General features: G+C 41.1%; 1 protein-coding gene across 3 annotated transcripts in view; it reads left to right on the forward strand.

The window, feature by feature from the left end:
- Positions 1–21434, forward strand: part of TBXAS1 (thromboxane A synthase 1) — a 190235-nt gene that overhangs the window by 74274 nt on the left and 94527 nt on the right. For 2 of the 3 annotated variants that reach the window (XM_030825843.1, XM_003270804.4), the window contains exon 4: positions 7255–7351. In XM_030825843.1, the coding sequence (XP_030681703.1) occupies positions 7255–7351 (97 nt within the window). Of the gene's footprint in view, positions 1–7254; positions 7352–9098; positions 10069–21434 lie in introns of those variants that run through there. The other variant, XM_030825844.1, reaches the window with a different exon arrangement.

A 21434-nucleotide genomic window follows, 5' to 3' on the forward strand; every position in this document is an offset into this window, starting at 1 on the left:
TGAAGATTTTCTCCTACTCTGTGGGTTGTCTGTTTACTCTGTTGACTGTTCCTTTTACCGTACAAAAGCTCTTTAGTTTAATTAGGTCCCAGCTATTTAACTTTGTTTTTGTTGCGTTTGCTTTTGGGTTCTTGGTCACGAAATCCTTGCCTAAGCCAAGGTCTAGAAAGGTTTTTCCAATATTATCTTCTAGGATTTTTATAGTTTCAGGTCTTAGGTTTAAGTCTTTAATCCATCTTGAGTTAATTTGTGTATGAGAGATGAAGATCCAGTTTCATTTTCTTACATGTGGCTAGCCAATTATCCCAGCACCATTTATTGAAAAGGGTGTCCTTCCCCCACTTCACGTTTTTGTTTGCTTTGTCAAAGATCAGTTGTTTTTAAGTATTTGAGTTTATTTCTGTGTTCTCTATTCTCTTCCATTGGTCTATATGCCTATTTTTATACCAGTATCACGCCGTTTTGGTAACTATGGCCTTATAGTACAGTTTGAAATCAGGTAGTGAGATACCTCCAGATTTTGTTCTTTTTGCTTAGTCTTGCTTTGGCTATGCAGGCTCTTTTTTGGTTCCATATGAATTTTAGAATTCTTTTTTCTAATTCTGTGAAGAATGATGGTGGTATGTTGATGGGAATTGCATTGAATTTGTAGATTGCTTTTGGCAATATGATCATTTTCACAATATTGATTTGACCCATCCATGAGCATGAGATGTGTTTCCATTTGTTTGTTTCATCCATGATTTCTTTCAGCAGCGTTTTGTAGTTTTCCTTGTAGAGTTCTTTCGACTCCTTGGTTAGGTATATTCCTAAGTATTTTTATTTTTTTGCAGCTATTGTAAAAGGGGTTGAGTTCTTGATTTGATTCTCCGCTTGGTCATTGTTGGTGTATGGAAGAGCTACTGATTGGTGTACATTAATCTTGTATCTGGAAACTTTGCTGAATTCTTTTATCAGTTCCAGGAACTTTCTGGAGGAGTCCTTAGGGTTTTCAAGGTAAACGACTGTATTGTCAGCAGTGACAGTTTGACTTCCTCTTGAGCGATACGGATGCTTGCTTTCTTTTTCTTTCTTTCCTTCCTTCTTTCTTTCCTTCTTTCTTTCTGTCTCTTTCTCTCTTTCTCTCTGTCTCTTTCTCTCTTTCTCTCTCTCTCTCTTTCTCTCTTTCTTTCTTTCTTTCTCTCTCTTGTCTGATTGCTCTGGCTAGGACTTCCAGTACTATGTTGAAGAGGAGTGATGAGAGTGGGCATCCTTGTCTTGCTCCAGTTCCGAGAGGGAATGCTTTCAGCTTTTCCCCATTTAGTATTATGTTGGCTGTGCATTTGTTATAGATGGCCTTTATTACATTAAGGTATGTACCTTGTATGCCAATTTTGCTGAGAGTTTTAATCATAAGGGGATGCTGGATTTTGTTGAATACTTTTTCTGCATCTATTGAGATTATCACATGATTTTTGTTTTTAATTCTGTTTATGTGGTGTATCACACTTATTGACTTGTGTATGTTAAACCATCCCTGCATCCCTGTTATGAAACCCACTTGATGTTCGTGGATTATCTTTTTGATATGTTGTTGGATTTGGTTAGCTAGTATTTCGTTAAGGATTTTAGCATCTATATTCATCAAGGATATCAGTCTGTAGTTTTCTTTTTCGGTTGCATCCTTTCCTGGTTTTGGTTTTAGGGTGATGCTGGCTTCATAGAATGAGTTAGGGAGGGTTCCTTCTTTCTCTATCTTGTGGAATAGTGTCAAAAGTATTGGTACCAATTCTTCTTTGAATGTCTGGTAGAATTCTTCTGTGAATCCAGATGCAAGTCCTTTGTCGGGTAGGTAGTTTGCAAATATTGTCTCCTAGCCTGTAGCATGTCTTTTCATCTTCTTAACAGTGTCTTTGAAAGGGCAAAAATTTTTAATTTTGATCAAGTTGAACTTTTTTATTTTTGTCCTTTATGGATTATGTTTTAGTGTTAAGTCTAAGAACTTTTTGCCAAGCTCTAAATTTCAAAGATTTTTTTTTTTACTTTTCTAGAAGTTTTATAGTTTCACATTCTACATTTAATTCTGTAGTCCATTTTGAGTTCATTTTTTGCATAAGGTATGAGGTTTATATTTTGCCTATGGATGTCAATTGCTCTAGCATCTTTTTTTGTTTTCTCACTCTGTCTCCCAGTCTGTAGTGCAGTGGCTTGATCTTGGATCACTGCAACCTCCACCTCCCAGGTTCAAGCAATTCTCCTGCCTCAGCCTCCCGAGTAGCTGGGACTACAGGCATGTGCCACCATGCCCGGATAGTTATTTGTATTTTTAGTAGAGATAGGGTTTACCATGTTGGCCAGGATGGTCTCAAACTCCTGACCTCAAGTTATCCACCTTCCTCGGCCTCCCAAAGTGCTGGAATTACGGGCGTGATCCACTATGCCTGGCCTACTCTAGCATCTTTTGTTGAAAAACCTACCCTTCCTGCATTGAATTGCTTTTGTATCTCTGTCAAAATTATCAGTTGAGCATATATATGTGGGTCTACTTCTGGGTTCTCTATTTTGTCCCATTGATCTATGTGTTTGTCTTTCTGCCAATACCACACAGTCTTGACCACCATAGCCAAGTCTTGGGATCTAGTAGACTGATTCCTCCCACTTTATTCTTTTTTCAAAATTGATTTAGTTATTTTAAGTTCTTTGCCTTTCTATATAAGTTTTGGAATAAGTTTGTCTACACCTACAAATATTCTTGCTGAGACTTTGATTGGAATTGCATTAAACCGATACACCAGTTTTGGGAGAATTGATATCTTTACATTGTGGAGTCTTCCAATCCATGAACATGATATGTTTCTCCACTTACTTAAGTCTTCTTTTATTTCTTTCATCAACATTGTAAATGGCAATGTGTTTTCATTTGGTTCACACATGTTCATTGTTAGCATATAGAAATGCTATTGATTTTTTTTTTGTATGTTGATCTGGAATCCTGCAACCTTGCTGAACTCACTTATTAGTTCTAAGATTGTTTTTAAATTTTTTCATATTTTCTCTGTAGATATCATGTCATCTCAAAATAGGGACAATTTTATTTATTCCTTTTCAGTCTATGTGCTTTTCATTTATTTTTCTTGCCTTATTGCACTGGCTAGAACTTCCAATACTATGTCAAATAAGAGTAGTGAAAGAGGACATCATTGCCTTGTTCCCCATCTTAAGGAAAAGCGTTCAGTCTTTCACATTAAGTATGACGTTAGCTGTAAGGTTTTTGTAGATGCCCTTTATCAAACTGAGGAACTCGTCTCTATTCCTGAGAGTTTTTATCGTGAATGAGTGCTGGATTTTGTCAAATGCTTTCTCATGTCAACTGATATAATCACATAATTTTTTATTTTTCAGGCAGTTAATATGGTGAATTATATTGATTGCTTTGAAAATATTGAATCAGCCTTGGACACCTAGAATCAATACCACTTGGTTTTGGTATATAAGTCTTTTTATATAGTGCTAGATTTGATTTGTTGAAGATTTTTGTGTTTAAGGTCATGAGAGATACTGGTCTATACTTTTCTTGTACTATCTTTGGCTGGTTTTGGTATCAGAGTAAACCTGTCCTCATAAATTGACTTGTGAAGTGTTCCCTCCTCTTTTATCTTCTGGAAGATATTGTAAAATTAGTGTTAATTCTTCTTTTAGTATTTGGTAGAATTCTCCACTGAGAATTCTACATTAGAGAATTGTACTAAGTACATTGAGTACCACATCATATGGTGGTGTAATTTTTGCTTCAACCATCAAGTATGATTTAAGAGACTCCAAGATACCCTGGCCTGGAGATGTGTTTTTCAGGAAATTTTAAATTATGAATTCAAATAAAAAATATGAATAATTAAAATTTGAAATTTAATTAAAATTATTAATTGTTTTGTGGTTATAAGATTATTCAGATTGCCCACTTCATCTTGGTTGAGCTTTAGTAGTTTGTAATTTTCACAGTTTGTCAATTTCTTTCTAGTTTTTAAATATATTAGTCTAAAGTTGTTTGTAGTAGTCCCTTACCCTTTTAATAGCTACACTATTTGTAGTGATTTCATTCCTGATGTTGGCGTTTTGTGTCTTCTCTCTTTTATCTTTGTTAGTCTTGCTCGAGGTTTATCCATTTTATTGATATTTTTCAAAGAACCAGTTTTTTGTTCATTAATTTTTCTATGGTTTTTGTTTTCAGGTTCATAGAGTTCTGCACTTTTTTTTTATTATTTCCTTTCCTGTGCTTGATAAGGTTCTTTGTTCTTCTTTTTCTAGTTTCTTGAGATAGGAGCATAGATTATTCATTTAAGATCTTTCCTCTTTTCTGAAGTAGCATTTAGTGCTATCAATTTCTCTCTCCACATTGCTTTAGCTGCAGCCATACATTTTGATATATTGTTATCTAGTTATTACATTATATTCACCATTATAGTAGTGTATTTGTTCTCTTATTCCTTCTGCTCCTTGTTTCATTTTTTTTACCTTTTTGTGGATAACTTGAACATTTTTCAAAGTTCTATTTTGGCTTATTATAATTTTAAAATAGTTTTTCTTAGTTCTTGTGTAAATATGCCTATATAATTTATCACAATCTATGAGTATGAATGCCTTGCCATTGGTCCTTTTAGCCTCCTTACTTTTAAAATATAATTGTCTTAAGTATATCTTCTAAGTACATTGAGTACCACATCATATGGTGGTGAAATTTTTGCTTCAACCATCAAGTATGATTTAAGAGACTCCTGAGAAGGATACTCTATTATTTTTATCCATTTCATTGTCCTTCTTTCCTTTCCGAAGTTCCACACTTTCTTCTGTTATCATTTCCCTTTCCTTTCTGTTTGGAGAACATCCTTCAGCCATTCTTTAAGGGTAAATATGTGAGTGACAAAATCTCTTAGTTTTCCTTCATCAGAGAATGCCATTATTTCCACTTTTCTCCTGAAGGATACTTTCACCAAATAGATGACTTGTGATTGACAGTTATTTCCTTTCAGCACTTGAAAAATGTGCCACTTCCTTCTGGCTTCCATGGTTCCTGATAAAAAACCTGCTGTCCTTTGAACTGGTGTTCCCTATAGATAATACATTATTTCTCTCTGGCTGTTTTCAAGATGTTTTTCTTTCTTTTTTAGTTTTCAGAAGTTTAACTATGAGGTATCTTGGCATGGATTTCCTTGGGTTCATCTGAGTTGAGATTCACTCAGCTTCTTTAATATGTAGGTTTATGTCTTTTGCAAAATTCAGAAATTTTCAGCTGTTATTTCTTCAGGCCAAGGTGACTTTTAAGCACATTGTATATTTGAGAAACATTGCTCTCGAAGGGTGTTGAGAGATCCAAGGACTTCTCAGATTGTATGCAGAATGCTGTAAGTGTCCACAGCTTTCATTAGATTCTCAAAAGACTCCACGACCCTCACCATAAATTTTATAAAAGCATTGATTTATGGCCTTATTGAGTTGTTTTTTGTTTTCTTGGTTAAAATCAGTAAAAACAAACAAACAAACAAACACAAAAAGTAGTTAGTATTCTTTTCTTTCTTTGTACCACATCTGTTGAATTCCTGTTTCCCAAAGATTTTCCTGACAATTTTGGAAAATACGATGACTCAGGTAAATGTTTTCCAAGTGCCTAATATGTGCCAGACAAATATTTTTATTGTTTTCTATAGTCAATGAGAAGGAGAAGAATTTAAAACAATTAATGTCATTTGGGTTTATGAAAAGTTCTTGGTAAATAAGTGCCAGAGTAAAATTGGCTGCTTTTCAGTGTGACTTTCCCCTTTAAAATCTGTTCCTTACTGCTCTGAGCTGGATACACCAGCAATCAAATTACATCCCTGAAAGTATAATTTCGTACACTGAAAACATGTCATTACACAGTGGGCCGCCTGTCATCGCCTTGGCTTGCTTTGCACAGTTGGTAGTCCAGCACTCATGGTTCCCCCAAGCAGGCTTGTCCCTGGTTCAACTGCTCTAGCTGATTCCTCCAGCCAGCACACCCTCACCTCCTTTGTCACCCCTTCTTCCTGGACTAACTCTTGCTCATCTTCCAGAACTCAGCTTGGGAAGCACCACCTCTGGGAAGTCCTTCACTCTCTTTTCTCCAAGCATTGAGTTGGGTGTGCCTGCAGGGTCACTCATGCCTGCCAGAACATCACGCTGTATGTTAATTGCCTAATTGTCTCTCCTGTCAGATGGTCAGACCCTTGGAAACTGTGACTGGGTCTTGATTTGCTTTTGTGCCCCCAGTACTTTTGTAAGTATAATATGACATGTGTTTACGCACTATCTCCAGTTAGAGTTCACGCCACCAGCTGACTGACTGAGCCTTTCATCCATATTTTCATTAATGTCATTAAGTATCTGTTGAGGGCTGGGCATGGAGGTTCATGCCTGTAATCCCAGCACTTTGGGAGGCCGAGGTGGGTGGATCACTTGAGGTCAGGAGTTCAAGACCGGCCCGGCCAACAAGGTGAAACCCTGTCTCTACTAAAAATACAAAACAGCTGGGCATGGTGATGGGCGCCTGTAATCCCAGCTACTCAGGAGGCTGAGGCAGGAGAATCGCTTGAACCCGGGAGGGGGAGGTTGCAATGAGCTGAGATAGCACCACTGCAGTACAGCCTGGACAAAAGAGCAAGACTCCAACACAAAAATAAAAATAAAATTTTAAAAAGTACCTATTGAGCTCCTTTATATATAGGTGTGGCGACCAGATATTCAGTTCTTCCCAAGCAGGTTTAATCTTTCCTCACAAGCATCTGTTTATTAATTCACTTTAGACTTTTTCTGAGAATTGGTATAAAGGTTATTGGTCTTCTCTTGCTAGAATTCCTATCTTTCCGTTTTGGGGAAATATGGATAACACCGACCTCTGCCATTTTCCTTCTTTGTCTTACTACTGGATCTTATGAACCCTTTATTATTGCATTTACATGTATAGCTCTGTCTTTCCTATTAGGCTGTAATAAGCTCCTTGGGCAGGGAGTGTATCTTATTCAACCCAGAGTCTCCAGGGACCGGTGCAAGGTGGCATTCCATGAGTGCTGATGGAAAGAAATTTGATGTTACATCATCACAGCTATATGGTTGCTTATGATTGGAACATACATTTCCTCATTGTCTCCATACCTTTACTTCCTAGTTATCTTTTATCCCTCATTCTAAGCCACTGTGAATTCTTTTTTGGAAAGGAGAAATGGGTAATGCAACACATTTTAACGCATTTTTTATTCCTCCCAGGTACTATCTCGGTCGTCGGATGTTTATTGTTATTTCTGAGCCAGACATGATCAAGCAGGTGTTGGTTGAGAACTTCAGTAACTTTACCAACAGAATGGTAAGTAGTTTTCTTTCTGCATATAGATGGATGGGGAATCGTTCTCAGATGGAGACACTGCATGTCAGATCCAATGGGGATGCAAGCAGACCTCTGATCAGGTTTCTGCCACTTCCACTCAAAACTAAGCTCCTCAGTGAACTCGGTTTTTCAAAAGAGATCTATGGGACTGGTACAAAAGAGTAGCATTTACATTTAAGAAATGCTTCAAGAAAGCTAAAGCTCAAGGGAAGCTGAGGCTATTAAAAATGCTAAAACCAAGAGGGTTTTCTAAAGCTGGGTTCAAAGCCAGGGGAATCCAGAGTGCACAGGCCAAGTGACTGACAGAGAATGAGCTAGGCTAATAAATATCAGTTGGAAAGCAAAATTTTGAGGTTCTTGCACTTACATCTTTCCCAGAAAGTATAAGAGTATTAAGGCTGGAAAGGGAAGTCAAGCAAAATTAGGAGAGAAATTTGTCACCTAGTAAGAGAAGGAAACTTTAAGAGGGCTCCTTTATATTAGTTCAAGTCTCCAGCCTACATGCATGTACATATCCCTTTGTTTTTGGAAAGTAAATGTCCTACTATTTATCTTTGATGAGAAATCCCAAAGGATGGGAGAGGTGACAGAAAGTGGCAGAGATCAGGCCAGGCACAGTGGCTCATACCTGTAGTCCCCACACTTTGGGAGGCCGAGGAGGGTGGATTGCTTGAGTTCAGAAGTTTGAGACCAGCCTGGCCAACTTGGCGAAACTCTGTCCCTACAAAATTACAAAAATTAGCTGGGTGTGGTGGCACACATCTGTAGTCCCAGCTACTTGGGAGGCTGAGACATGAGAATTGCTTGAGCGCTTGAATCTGGGAGGCTGGGAGTGGGAGGCTGCAGTGAGCTGAGATTGCACCACTGCACTCCAGCCTGGGCAACAGAGACCCTGTCTCAAAAAAATTAAATAAATAAATAAATAAACAAAAGAAATAAAGAATGAAAAAATTGGCGGGTATCAGTGCTATCCATTTTCCAAAAATAGGGAGATAGGCATTCTAGCAGAGAAGGCCAGTAAGCTTTACGTTGATTCTTCGAAAAAGTCTAAAGTGAATTAATAAACATTTGTGAGAACTCAGAGAATCACCATGCCAACCATTTTTGGGGGGTCCAATTAGACCTCACTTTTCATTCTTTTAGGGAAGTAGGTGTTCATTCTTTTGTTGATTATTTGGCAAACTTTTTCATACCTGCCATATGCCAGGCACTGTGTAGGTGCTGACTGTAAAGAGACAGTGTCCCTCGAGGAACTCTTGGTTTAGTGAGGGAGGCAGACAAGGAAAGGGACCAGCACAATGCAGTGTGGTGAGTGCTGCTGAGGTGGGGAGCCCAGGCCACTAGGATGCGAACACAGGAAAGTTTATTGGGTGTGAGGCGCTTGGGGCTGAGTCTTAAAGAAATTAGGGAGAGTCCCCTTCCCTGTGTTCTGAACTAGGTGAGCCATCCAGAGTGTGTCCCTGTCATAACAAGAACTTATGAGATGGGTACAATTATCATCTCTATTTTATAGACAAAGAAACTAAGGTTCAGAGAGGCTAAATGATCAACCCTGGTAACGTGGCTTAACACGAGGAAGAGCAGGGATTCATGTGCCATCTCTCAACTTAAGTCTAGAGCTCTTTTTACTGCCATAGCTGTGACAGCTGCCTCAGTAACATTTCTGGATGTCAAGGTTGAATGGAGTAATTGACCACTCACCCAAAATATGCTCACCTTCTTCCAGCCCCAGAGCATCATGCCCAACTTCAGACATCACGTGGCCTCTAGAGGGATGTGGCCTGGAGGGAGGAGGCTGGGCTGCTACCTCCATCCCTTCAGGATGGCCGAAGGAATTGCAGAAGTTTAACTGCTTCTCTGCTGCCTCTAGATTCTCTTTCCCAAACATTGCATTGCTATCTCCTTGCTCAAAGTCCCCTGGAAGCCATCTGTCAAGAAACTGATTCTGATGATTAAATGCAGCTGTAGCTGTAGCTTGTTGCTCCATCAGCCTCAGCAAGGAGTGCTGATTAAAGAAGTTGGAGAAGCCAGTAAGTCAAAGTGCACGGACCACGAAGCCACATCCTGGCAAGCAGTAAAGGCACTCCCAGGAGCCTGCCATAGCGCTTGAGACGGTCTGAGCCCCTAAGCCATGAGATGGCACTTGCCAACTGGTGTCTCCATATTTCCTCCCATGACACCAGGACATGTGACCCTGAGAGCTGACCTAGAAGAGGTCAATGATTTGGCCTGCTAGGGGCAGACATACTCAATGCACATGTTCAAGCAGGGAGGACCCAATAATATTGCCCTCAGCTTTGACCAATTTCTCCTCCAAGCCATTTGTCTGCCGTTCCTAATTTCTTTCACCATCCCCTCACCCACCCCTCCACCCAGACCAGGTCCAGGGCCCCAAACTCCAGAGTATAGTTCCAATTTTCTTCCTCTTCCACTCAGCACAGGATTAAGCCTTCAGGACTAAGTTCAAGTTCCCCAGACAATATTTAAGGGCCCTTGCGACTTAGATCCACTGTGTGAGCTCCACCCTGCCTCTCACTGCTCCCCAATACAAATCGTCACTCCAGCCTCTCCCTGCTCACCCTCACCTGCTCTGGAGAGGCCTGACCTCTGCCTTGCTCACGCTGACACTGCCCCAGAATTGAAGGCAGTGTAACAGTGGGGCTCATATTGATTATGAGTGAGCTTGAGCACATTTCTTTTTGTTTTGTTTTGTTTTTTTTTTTTTTGGACACAAGGTCTTGCTCTGTCACCCAGGCTGGAGTTCAGTGATGTGATCAGAGCTCACTGCAGCCTCAAACTCCTGGGACCAAGTGATTCTCCCACCTCAGCCTCCTAGGTAGCTGGGACTGCATGTGTGTGCCACCGTGCCCAGCTAACTTTTTAAAAAAATATTTGGCAGAGGTGGGGGTCTTACTATGTTGCCAAGGCTAGTCTCGAGCTCCTGGCCTCAGGTGATCCTTTCACCTTGGCCTCCCAAATTGTTGTGATTATAGCCCTGAGCCACTGTACCTGGCCACATTTCTTAACTTAAAGAGCTGGGGCAGCTCTTTTTAAAAACGTCTGTGGAAAGTGGAGCTGAATCAACATGACTCAGGAGAAATTGTCACAACCAGTGGAAGAACTTCTTATTCTTGGCATCCTCTCAAGGCCTGGAGTTGGGGGATATGATCCACCTTACTGGGCTGTCGTAAAGCCAGATGGGATCATGCATATAACCTCTCCCTCTACACAGTACTTGGCAGGTGACACATTACTTCTTCTCACAAGAAAACCCTCCACCTCTTCCACACCCATCCAAACTCTTGCTGTTCTTCAAGACACTCCTCAGATTCTGTCTCCTCCAGGAAGCCTTCCCTGGCCCTATCCATATGCACTTTTCCCCTTCCCTGAACTCTGGCAGCACTCACCATGTGTGTCACTCATTGTCACAGTTGATCCCCTTGTGCCTTCCACTATTTACAGTAAAGGAGGATATGGCTTTCCCTCTAGCTTGATTATTAGCTCTTTTAAGGCCAAGAACTGTATCTTGTATTTTTTTTAAACCCCATGACATAAACACACATTGACTCTTCAGCATCCAATATATTCTTGTTCCAACTGAATGGAATTTCCATCAACTTGACATTCCTCCCAGAAGAATGAGGTATTACTTGAACCTGGAGTTGCAATATAGTCTTCTTTGTCTCGGTCATTCACAAACCCATAAAAAGACCCATCATGGATGAAATCTCCAGGAAACCCCGGTGTTTGCAGTTTTCCATCTGGGAATGTATCCACTTATGTGTAGCTTTGTTTATGGTCTTTAAGCCAATTCCATATCAATGGTAAAACAACCCTTAGTGACTCAATTTTTTAAAAAACAGTCTTTAAAGTGGGATTTTCTCACAGGTTTTTGAAAGTCAAATTAAATTGGGTTCTGTGGTTCCCTCTTATCCATATGCTTATTTATCTGCTCAAAGAACTCAAGGAGATTAGTGAGATGTGATTTCTCCTTACTGACACCACGTTGCCTTCCCTCTAATAGGCCATGTTTACTTAAGCGTTCAGCGATTCAGCTTTATTATACATTCACTCGGTAAACATTAAACGCTTACTCCATGCAAGCTGCTACCAAACGGTCCCTTGTGATACAGAAAATACCTCGGCATATTAGTTTGATAAATTAAGTGAAAAGGAACTTAAATAATGCATGCTCTCATTCTCCAACAGGGAGAGCCCATCTCTGCTCACAAATTCAGGCTTGAGTTACGTGAGCTTTGTCCCTGGACAGCCTGGTGGAGAAGGGCCCGGATTTGGGAAGCTGGATTTAGCTCTGAAATTTGACATGAGCTGTAAGCATCCCATGAGGGATCCATAGAGCGTATTCACTGGAGGTGGGGGTGATGCAACAGGGAGCTCCCTGACATACATCAACATTGAATAAATGTGTGAATTCAAATATCATCCTGTGAAATATTCTTTTCCAAACTCCAGAACACTGGCTGGAGCAGACTATGGGTTGGATCCAGAGTGGCAGTTCTTAACGTCATGCTTTCCCATTCACCGTTTTTGGGCCTCTGGAGTCTGTGCAATGTCTCTGCTTCATCTTGCTCATTTTCCACGTGGACCTTTTAGGTCTCTATCAATGTCCTCAGTGCTTCCTGAAACTGCTCCATGATGGTGCAACTACAGCTTATCATTAAACCCAAATCAATCTTCTTGGCACTTATAGAAGCTCAGTTGTCCTGGTATGTCAGGACTTGGATGTTTCTATTCAGATATTTTCAATGAGCTCTTCTTTGCTGTCAGGTACGGTACCTAACGAAACCATAGGGCAGCTCTTTTTTAAATATCTGTGGAAAATGGAGCTGAGTCCACATGACTCAGCAGAAATGGTCACAACCAGAGGCAGAACTTCTTGTTCTTGGCCTCCTATCAAGGCCTAGAGTTCAGGAGCTGTGGGAAGGGTGATAAGAGGTAGGCCAGTCTTTGGCCCATGTTAGCTTGGTCTGGTCAGATAGGCATGTCAGGGATGTGTCAAAACACTAAGCCTACTGCCTTGGAGATGTGGGTGCTGGTCTGGAGTGGCAGCATGGAGTGCCATCCCTCAGGTCCTCATGAGCAACACAGAGGTCACCTCTCCAGGCACAGGTCGAGCCGCACCATTGACACACAAGAGTCACATCCAAAGCCATGTGATGGACGTGGTGGGTGGTTTTATCCCGAACCATCAGCACCCGGCACCCTGGCTGCCCCAGGTTCAGCCTCTCAGGGGCTGCTTCACTCGCTGTCCACACGGCTGTGAACATTGCAGGATGAGTCACTGTGAAACCACAAACTCCTTGGCATTGGTGAAGATGACTAAAGTTATAGGCAAATTAGTCACTGGAAACCTTCCTATCCTCTGTATCTGCAGCAGCCTCCTATTGAAGGAAGAAAAGAGCACGTTGGCTCATTGCAGAGCTAATTGGCAAGAAAAGCTCAATTCAGGGCTACAGGTGGGTCAGACCCCCTTGTGTGGGGGCCACAGGCACCAGCCTGCTGGCATCCATTGAGGAGAGAGGGGGCCTTGGCAGACTTGCCATAAAACCGCCCCCCTTGAACTCATTCCTACACCTGTAACCAGTACTTCTCCACTGACAGCTTTTGAAAACTGTTCACCTGGAGTTCCTGGTTCTCTTTCTCTTAAATCAAACATTGAGTAAATGAAGACACTCAGATGTTCAAACATACGCATCAAGATTTAAGTTGTGAGAGTGGTTGCCATGCATGACCTAGGGAAGCTCTCATGGCCTCAGTCAAACTTTGCCAACTTTTTTTAGCTGTGCATTTCTTGAGAAAGGTCAACTCACATTACAGGTCTACAGCTCTGAGCAAGGCAGAAGTTCTTCCTGCAAGCATAAACAGACTACAGAGGGCAGTGAAACCAGAAACACAGGTGTGCAACCTCATTTGCCTGCCCCCATCTCTATTTTGAGGCCTCTTTGTTTTATGTGACCTCCCTCCCCTTCTCTGCCCCAATCTTCTTATAACACCCACTTTCTTCTTTTAATTTCCCCCTCTTCTAAGCCATAGCCCAGCGGTATGGCAAAAGGCCTTTGCCGTGCATAGGAAACCCTCCAGTCTGAACTGGAAGCTTCTTGCTGCAGGATGGGCTGCCCCATTGGAATTCCCAGGTGACAGTCGCAATGGGATGCCTGTCCCCTGCAGGTCTCCCATTTCACCTGCTTTTCTAATGTCTGGACATGGCTAAGTCCTAGAAAAGCCAGATCCATGGCATTACATTTAATCAGTACAACACACTGAGCTTCGTTTCCAACACAGTAGCTAAGTTTTAATTCTAACATCTTCAAAAGTACTGAGTGTCTTGTGATGCCTTGGGAACATAGGAATAGTGTTAAGTGGTGTTGATTCTCAATGCTTAAATGTACTTCTCTCTGCCTTGCACAGATTTTTCTAAAATTTCAAGACCTTGTTGAAAATGATTTCATATTTTTGTGTCTTACTAGACTCTTGGTTCAGCAGGAAGCTATCTTTATATATTTTTAACAAAAATAAATTAGTAAAAGCTTGCTCTGATATTTATGCCATATTTCCCTAACTTTTGTGGTGGCAGAAGTAGAAATAAGTGTGTAAACCAGGAGATTAATATCTACAATTTAGGCATGAGAATAAACCATAAAATCAATTCTTGTCTCTCAGTGGATATATTCCAGAACATTCCATGGAAATCAAGTCACTGAGTCCTGATCCTCCCTGTCTTTCTCTGCCCCAATCTCCTTCTTATGACATTCCCTTTCTTCTTCCCATTTCCCCTCTTCTAAGCCATAGCCCAGTAGTATGGTAAAATGTCTTTGATTTTAGTTTAAAGAAATGAAATCAGATTCCAGATTTGCTATCTCTTATTAGTTGTGTGACCTTCAGACAATCCTTTAACCTCCTGATTCTCAATTTCCTCCTGTGTAAAATACATTAGACTAGCTAATCCCTAAGGTCTGTTTGGTGCCCAGTTCACGTGACCGTTGGCAGCCACAGGGAGCCACGGAGTCCCACCAGCGTCCCACAGAGCCACTTGGAGCTTCAGGTACAGGGAACAAGCTCCCTCTTAGGCCCCCTCAGGAAAATTTACTCTCACAGCCAAGCATGTCAAGTGCGATATCAGGAACACCCTTCTCCTTCTTGAACACTGCTTCTGGCCAGAAACTCTGCTGAGATCTGTTGGAGAGTTTCCTCCAAAGATAAGAGTTAACAAGCCCCCGGATTCCCTTCTCCGCTCAGGAGGGGCCCTCGCTGTCGGCTTTGGGGCTGATAGAAGCACAGTTCCAAGTGCCTGGCTTCCTCCTCCTCCCCAGTGGATAAAATGCTGGAACTCCGTCAGGCAGGACTGCCATAATTAGAAGAGGCCCCTTTCCAGCGGCTGAAGCTGACTAGGCAGATAGAGCCCAAATTTGTTTTTAGCCACCACATGCCCCTGAGCTGACCCCTCGAGCTGTGGACACATCTCACAACCTCACCCGGAGGCTGTTCTCTCAGGCCAGTCACACTCTCCCGCAGAGAGGGTGAAGATGATGTCATCTCTGTGGCCACCTTCTACCAGCAGAGGGAATGAATGAAAACTGACATGTAGAATAGTAAGACCACTACTGTTTTCATTTTTGGTATTTTTTTTTATATTTTAATTTTTTTATACTCTATTTTTAGTAAAAGGAACACCTTTACTATTTCAAACCACCAAAATATAAGCCCTATTTGGTTCAAATCTTTGTGCGGCCAGATAGCGATAGACATAAATTGAAAATAGCCTCAAGTATAGAATTTGGGGTTATACAAGTGACAGAATTCTTGAGTCTCAGTTGATTATAATATAATGAGGGGCAGTGCCAGGTCTTTCACGTCTCCAGGTGGGAAGGAGACAAGTTGCACAGTGGCTGTCCTCATCTGTGCCTGGTTGTGTGAGAATTAGAAACAATGTTTGTAACAGTGGTACCTAGTCTTTGTGAACGTGGTCCTCTTTTTGATATTAATATTTTTGCAGCTTAGTTGGCATAAACAAGTTGGCTCTCTCTACTCACATCACAACCAATGAGGTATAACACTATCTCTTGGAGTCCTCAGAAGCACCTCGCTCTATTCAGCTGGCCCCTCAGCCCTGTGTGGCTGTTTCAGAACTGTTGATCATCTGTCAAGGCATCCCAGAGATCATCTAGATCTTGAGTCCATTTCTTGCACGTTCCAGAACACAAGAAAACATTTTTGCCTATAGCTTCATATTCTATCATGCCTTTCATCCTTTTCTCCCGATAATACATGAACTTGGTTACAGCAGAAATGCATTCCATGCATTTGCAACACTCTGGAAGGAGCCAGTGGTTCTTGTGTGGCTTTACCAGGCCAGTTGAGAAGCACTGGGCTGGCCCATGAGAAACCTTCAATAAGTGGCTGCTGTCTTCATGCACCCATGGAATGCCGAGGTGTTGGTTTTCTTCAATAACCTGCTCCTCAGGGCAGTGTTTCCTAATTGCTGGAGAATGACCCAAGAGTTGATGAAATAATGTGAAAAGTACTGTGTTTGCTGTAAGATGGACAAGTATTGGTGATATAGGCCACCTCACTCCCACCCTCCATTCTTTGTCTTGATAGTTCCAGTCCCAGTACAACACCTGGCACACAGTAGTTGCTCCATCAATATTCACAGCATAATCACAGACACCATTCAGAGCAGAGCTTGCACAGCCCTAAACATAAAGTGCGGCAAACCCAGCTCAAGATCATTGAAAATAGCAGCCATTCAGCTCCTACTGTGGGATTGCCAGGGAGGGCCAGAGACTGTGGTCTTGACACATTCTGTGTGGGGTTCATCCACATCTTCCTAAATGCCCAAGGCATGGCTATTTGGAGCGGAGCAAGTAAAGACAACAAGGGGCCCCTCTGCTGGGTTTTCTGTCCCCCTCTGGCTGCCAGCACTAATCTACCCTTTGAAGAGAGGCAGAAGGGGCAAAGTTAAACCACACCTTCCTCTCTTACCAGTTGTCACCCCTCTAATGACTTTTCACTTTCTCTGCTCACCTTCTCCTTCCTGCCTCTTTTAGGAGGTGGGAACCAAAGGGACCATAGGCCCTAAAAGGGGCCACCCTTTGAAGGAGGAGACATGACCACAAATGTCACCCTTTGACATCCTAATGGGATCCATGTTAAAAAAGGAAGTTTTTAACCTGGTCTCAGAGGACACTTGCAAGAGATGCCAAGGAAGGCAGTGTGATCATCCCAAGTCAAGCAGCGTAACATGAGCTCGTGAGAGAGAAACTGCAATCCACCCACAACATGTGGTCATCAAAGGGCGGCAACCCCAGTTACCAGCTTGAGATTAAAAACCCAAATTAAAACACGGCCAAAGGATTCCTGCCAGCTGTTAACACCTCTCTTAAAATGTGGCCACTGTCTGAAAACCATCGTTTAGTTGATGAGGTCTAACTTCATTACACATCACAGTAGGACACTCCTTCCTGAGACCAGGCACTGCTCCCATGAGTGCAGTAGGACAGACCTACTCTGTTCCTGACGAGGATACCCCAATACAGCCTGACAAGCATGTGCTCAGTGAAGGTTCCCAGGTCTTTTTAATGCAACTGTTTGCAGGTCAGGTTGCTTCCATCACATGCACTGAACAACTAAATTTTAAACCTAAATATGAAGCCTTGTAGTTACATCTGTTGATTTTCGTCATGTTCGTTTTCATCCAGCATTCAAGTCTGTTGAAATTAAATGTTTATTATTCCTTAGTATTTTTTAAATTGAAGTCACTTCCATACACAAATCTTGAGTGTAAAGCTCAATGTATTATTGTCTATGTATTCCCCTATGTGACCACCACCCAGATCAAGATACAAACATTTCCAGCACTCCAGAGGGTTCCCTCATGCCTCTTCTCAGTCAACCCATCCCTACCATCCAGAGGAAACCACTCCTCTGACATCGATTTGTATAGATTTCTCTTTTCCTGCTGTTGAACTTCATGTAAATGTAAACTTACAGTATGTATCCTTTTGTTCTGGCATCTTTTGCTCAACATAATGTCTGTAAGAGTCATCCATACCACGTATTAAGATTAATATAGCCAGATGTGGTGGCTCAGTCCTGTAATTTTGCACTTTGGGAGGATGAGGCAGGAAGATTGCTTGAGCCCAGGAGTTCGAGACCAGCCTGGGCAACAAAGTGAGACTCCTGTCTCTACAAAAAAAAATTTAAAAATTAGCCAGGCCCTGTAGTGTGTGCCTGTAGTCCCAAGTACTCAGGAGACTGAGGGAAGAGGATGCCTTGAGCCCAGGAATTTGAGGCTATAGTGAGCTATGATCGTGCCCCTGCACTGCAGCCTGGGGACAGAGCAAGATCGTGAACATAGTTTGCATTTTTCATTGCTATGTGGCATTCCAATGTATAGAAACACCACAGTCTATTCCTCTGTCAATAAACATTTAGGTTTCCAGTTTTTTGCTATTTTGAATTAGGTTGTTATATCAACAGGCATTTATGAACACCTAGGAGTGGCATCGCTAGCCCACGAGAGTAGGTGCATGGTGGGTTTTTGTACATACTGCCAATGGTTTTCCAAAGTGGTTGAGCCAATTTATACTCCCATAAGTGGAGTTCTAGTTGTTCCAATCTTAGCCAGCACTTTCATCTTGCCCTTATTTTTCACTGTAACTATTCCAGGGGCTGGGTAGTAGTGGTATCTCATCGCAGTTGTAATTTGTATTTATCTGGTGACCACGACATTGAGAACTTTTTCTTTTTCTTTTTTTTTTTTTCTTCCGAGATGGAGTTTTGCTCTTGTTGCCCAGGCTGGAGTGCAGTGGTGTGATCTCAGCTCACTACAACCTCTGCCTTCTAGGTTCAAGCGATTCTCCTGCCTCGGCCTCCCGTGCAGCTGGGATTACGGACATGTACCACCATGCCCGGCTAATTTTTGTATTTTTAGTAGAGACGGAGTTTCCCCATGTTGGTCAGGTTGGTCTCGAACTCCCGACCTTGGGTCATCTGCCTGTCTTGGCCTCCCAAAGTGCTGGGATTACAAGTGTGAGCCACCGTGTCCGGCTGAGAACTTTTTCATATGCTCTCTGGCCATTTTAATAGTCTCCTTTACAATGTGCCTGTTGAGTCTTTGCCCCCTCCCCCACTTTTATTTTAAGGTGTTTGACTTTTTCTGATTGACTTGTTTTTCTTTGTATGTTCTGCCTTGAGTCTTTTGTCAGATATATGTGAAAAGTACTCCCAGTCCATGGTTTGTGTGTTATTTTCTTAATAATATCCTTTGATAATAAAGTCCAATTTATCAAAATCTTCTTTTGTGGTATTGCTTTTGGTATTCTCTTTAAGAACTCTTGCCTTATATACAAGGTCATAAAGATATTCTCTTAGAATCATTATGGTTCTACCTCTTACTATTGGGACTACGATCTATCTCCAGTTAACTTTTGTGTATAGAGTAAAGTATGGATCAAAGCTGATTTTTTTTCCTCTGTATTAATATCCAATTGCCCCAGTACCATTGTTGAAAAGACCACCCATTCCCCATTGAATAGCACCTTTGTCATAAATCAAGAGATCATATGTGTGAGTCTACTTCTGGACTCTGTTCCATTTCATTGGCCTTTTTGTTTATCCTTGCACCAATATCACACTCTCTTAAATAGTATAGCTTTACCATTGATCTTGAAAGATGGCAGTGCGGCCAGGCACAGTGGCTAATGCTTATAACTTTGGGGAGGCCAAGATGGGGGAACTGTTTGAGGCCAGGAGTTTGAGACCAGCCTGGGTAACATACCAAGACCCTGTCTCTACTAAAAAAAAAAAAATTAATTAATTAGCCAGGCATGGTGGCGCATGCCTGTAGTGCCAGCTACTCAGAAGGCTGAGGTGAGAAAATTGCTTAAGCCCAGGAGATGTAAGTTGCAGTGAGCCATGATTCTGCCACTGCACTTCAGCTTGAGCAACAGAGCGAGACCCTGTTCCAGAGAGAGAGAGAAACAGAGAGAGATGGCAGTGTAAATTCTCGTGGTTATTCTAGTTCTTTTGGTTCCATATATCTGTTTACAGGAATCAGCTTGTCAATTTTTAAAATTTTTAATTTTTGTGAGTATATAGTAGGTGTATACATTTATGGGGTATATGAAATATTTTGATACAGGCATGCAATGTATAATAATCACGTCAGGGTAAATGGGATATCCATCATCTCAAGCATTTTTCCTTTCTTTGTGTTACAAACAATCCAATTATAATCGTTTATTTTTTTGCCCTGTCTTATGGTGCTGATCTTTTGGTTATTTTAAAACCTACAATTAAATTATTATTGACTACAGTCACCAAATACTAGGTCTTATTCATTTTTTCTATTTTTTTTCCACCCATTAACCATCCCCCTCCTCCCCCAACACTCTTTCACTACTCTTCCCAGCCTCTGGTAACCATCATTCTACTATCTCCATGAGTTCAATTATTTTACTTTTTAGCTCCTACAAATAAGTGAGAACATGCCAATTTTGTCCTTCTGTGCCTGGCTTATTTCGTTTAACAAAATGACCTCCAGTTCTATCCATGTTGTTGCAAATGACAGGCTTTTATTCTTTTTTATGGCTGAATTGTACTCCCATTGTATATATGTACCGCGTTTTCTTTATGCAGTTGTCTGTTAATGGACACTTAGGTGCTTTCAAATTTGGCTCTTGTGAATAGTGCTGCAATAAACATGGGTGTGCAGATATCTCTTTGATATACTGATTTCCCTTCTCTGGGGTATATACCTAGCAGTGGGATTGCTGGATCATATGGTAGCTCTATTTTTAGTTTTTTTAGTTTTTTGAGGAGCCTCCAAACTGTTCTCCATAGCGATTGTCCTAATTTACATTTGCACCAACAGTGTATGTGGGTTCCCTTTTCTCCACGTCCTTGGCAGCTTGTGTTATTGCCTGTCTTTTGGATATAAGCCATTTTAAATGGGGTGAGATGATATCTCATTGTAGTTTTGATTTGCATTTCTCTGATGACCAGTGATGTTGAGCACCTTTTCATATGCCTGTTTGCCATTTGTATGTCTTTTTTTTTTAAAACTGTCTATTCACATCTTTTGCATGGTTTTTAATAGGATTATTAGGTTTTTTTCCTGCAGAGTTGTTTGAGCTCCTTACATATTCTGGTTATTATTCCCTTGCCAGATGGGTAGTTTGCAAATACTTCCTCCCAGTCTGTGGCTTGTCTCTTCACTTTGCCAATTGTTTCCTTTGCTGTGCAGAAGTTTTTTAACTTGATGCAATCTCATTAGTCCATTTTTGCGTTGGTTGCCTGTGCTTGTGGGGTATTATTCAAGAAATCTTTGCCCAGTTCAATGTCCTAGATATTTTCTCAAGTGTTTTCTTTTAGTAGTTTCATAGTTTGAGGACTCAGATTTAAGTCTTTAATCCATTTTGATTCAATGTTTGCATATGGTGAGAGATAGGGGTCTAGTTTCATTATTCTTCATATGGATATCCACTTTTTCCAGCACCATTTATTGAAGAGACTGTCCCTTTCTCAATGTTTCTTCTTGGCACCTTTGTGAAAATGAGTTCACTGTAGACGTATGGATTTGTTTGTGGGTTTTCTCTTCTATACCATTGGTCTATATGTCTGGTTTCATGCTAGAGCCATGCTATTTTAGTTACTATAGCTCTGTCATATAATTAGAAGTCAAGTAATGTGATTCCTCCAGTTTTGTTCATTTTGCTATTCTGGGTCTTTTGTGGTTCTATACATATTTTAGGATTCTTTTTTCTATTTCTGTGAGGAATGTCACTCTTTTGATAGAGATTGTATTGAATCTGTAGATTGTTTTAAGTAATATGGACATTTTAACAATATTGATTCTTCCAATTCATGAATATGGAATATCTTTCCATTTTTTTGTGTGTCTTCAATTTCTTGTATCAGTGTTTTACAGTCTTCATTGTAGAGATCTTTTACTTCTTCAGTAAAGTTAATTCCTAAGTATTTCATTTTATTTGTAGCTATTGTAAATGGGATTGCTTTCTTGGCTTCTTTTTCAGACTGT

The sequence above is a fragment of the Nomascus leucogenys genome, chromosome 13, assembly GCF_006542625.1.
Source record: "Nomascus leucogenys isolate Asia chromosome 13, Asia_NLE_v1, whole genome shotgun sequence".
Classification (NCBI taxonomy): domain Eukaryota; kingdom Metazoa; phylum Chordata; class Mammalia; order Primates; family Hylobatidae; genus Nomascus; species Nomascus leucogenys.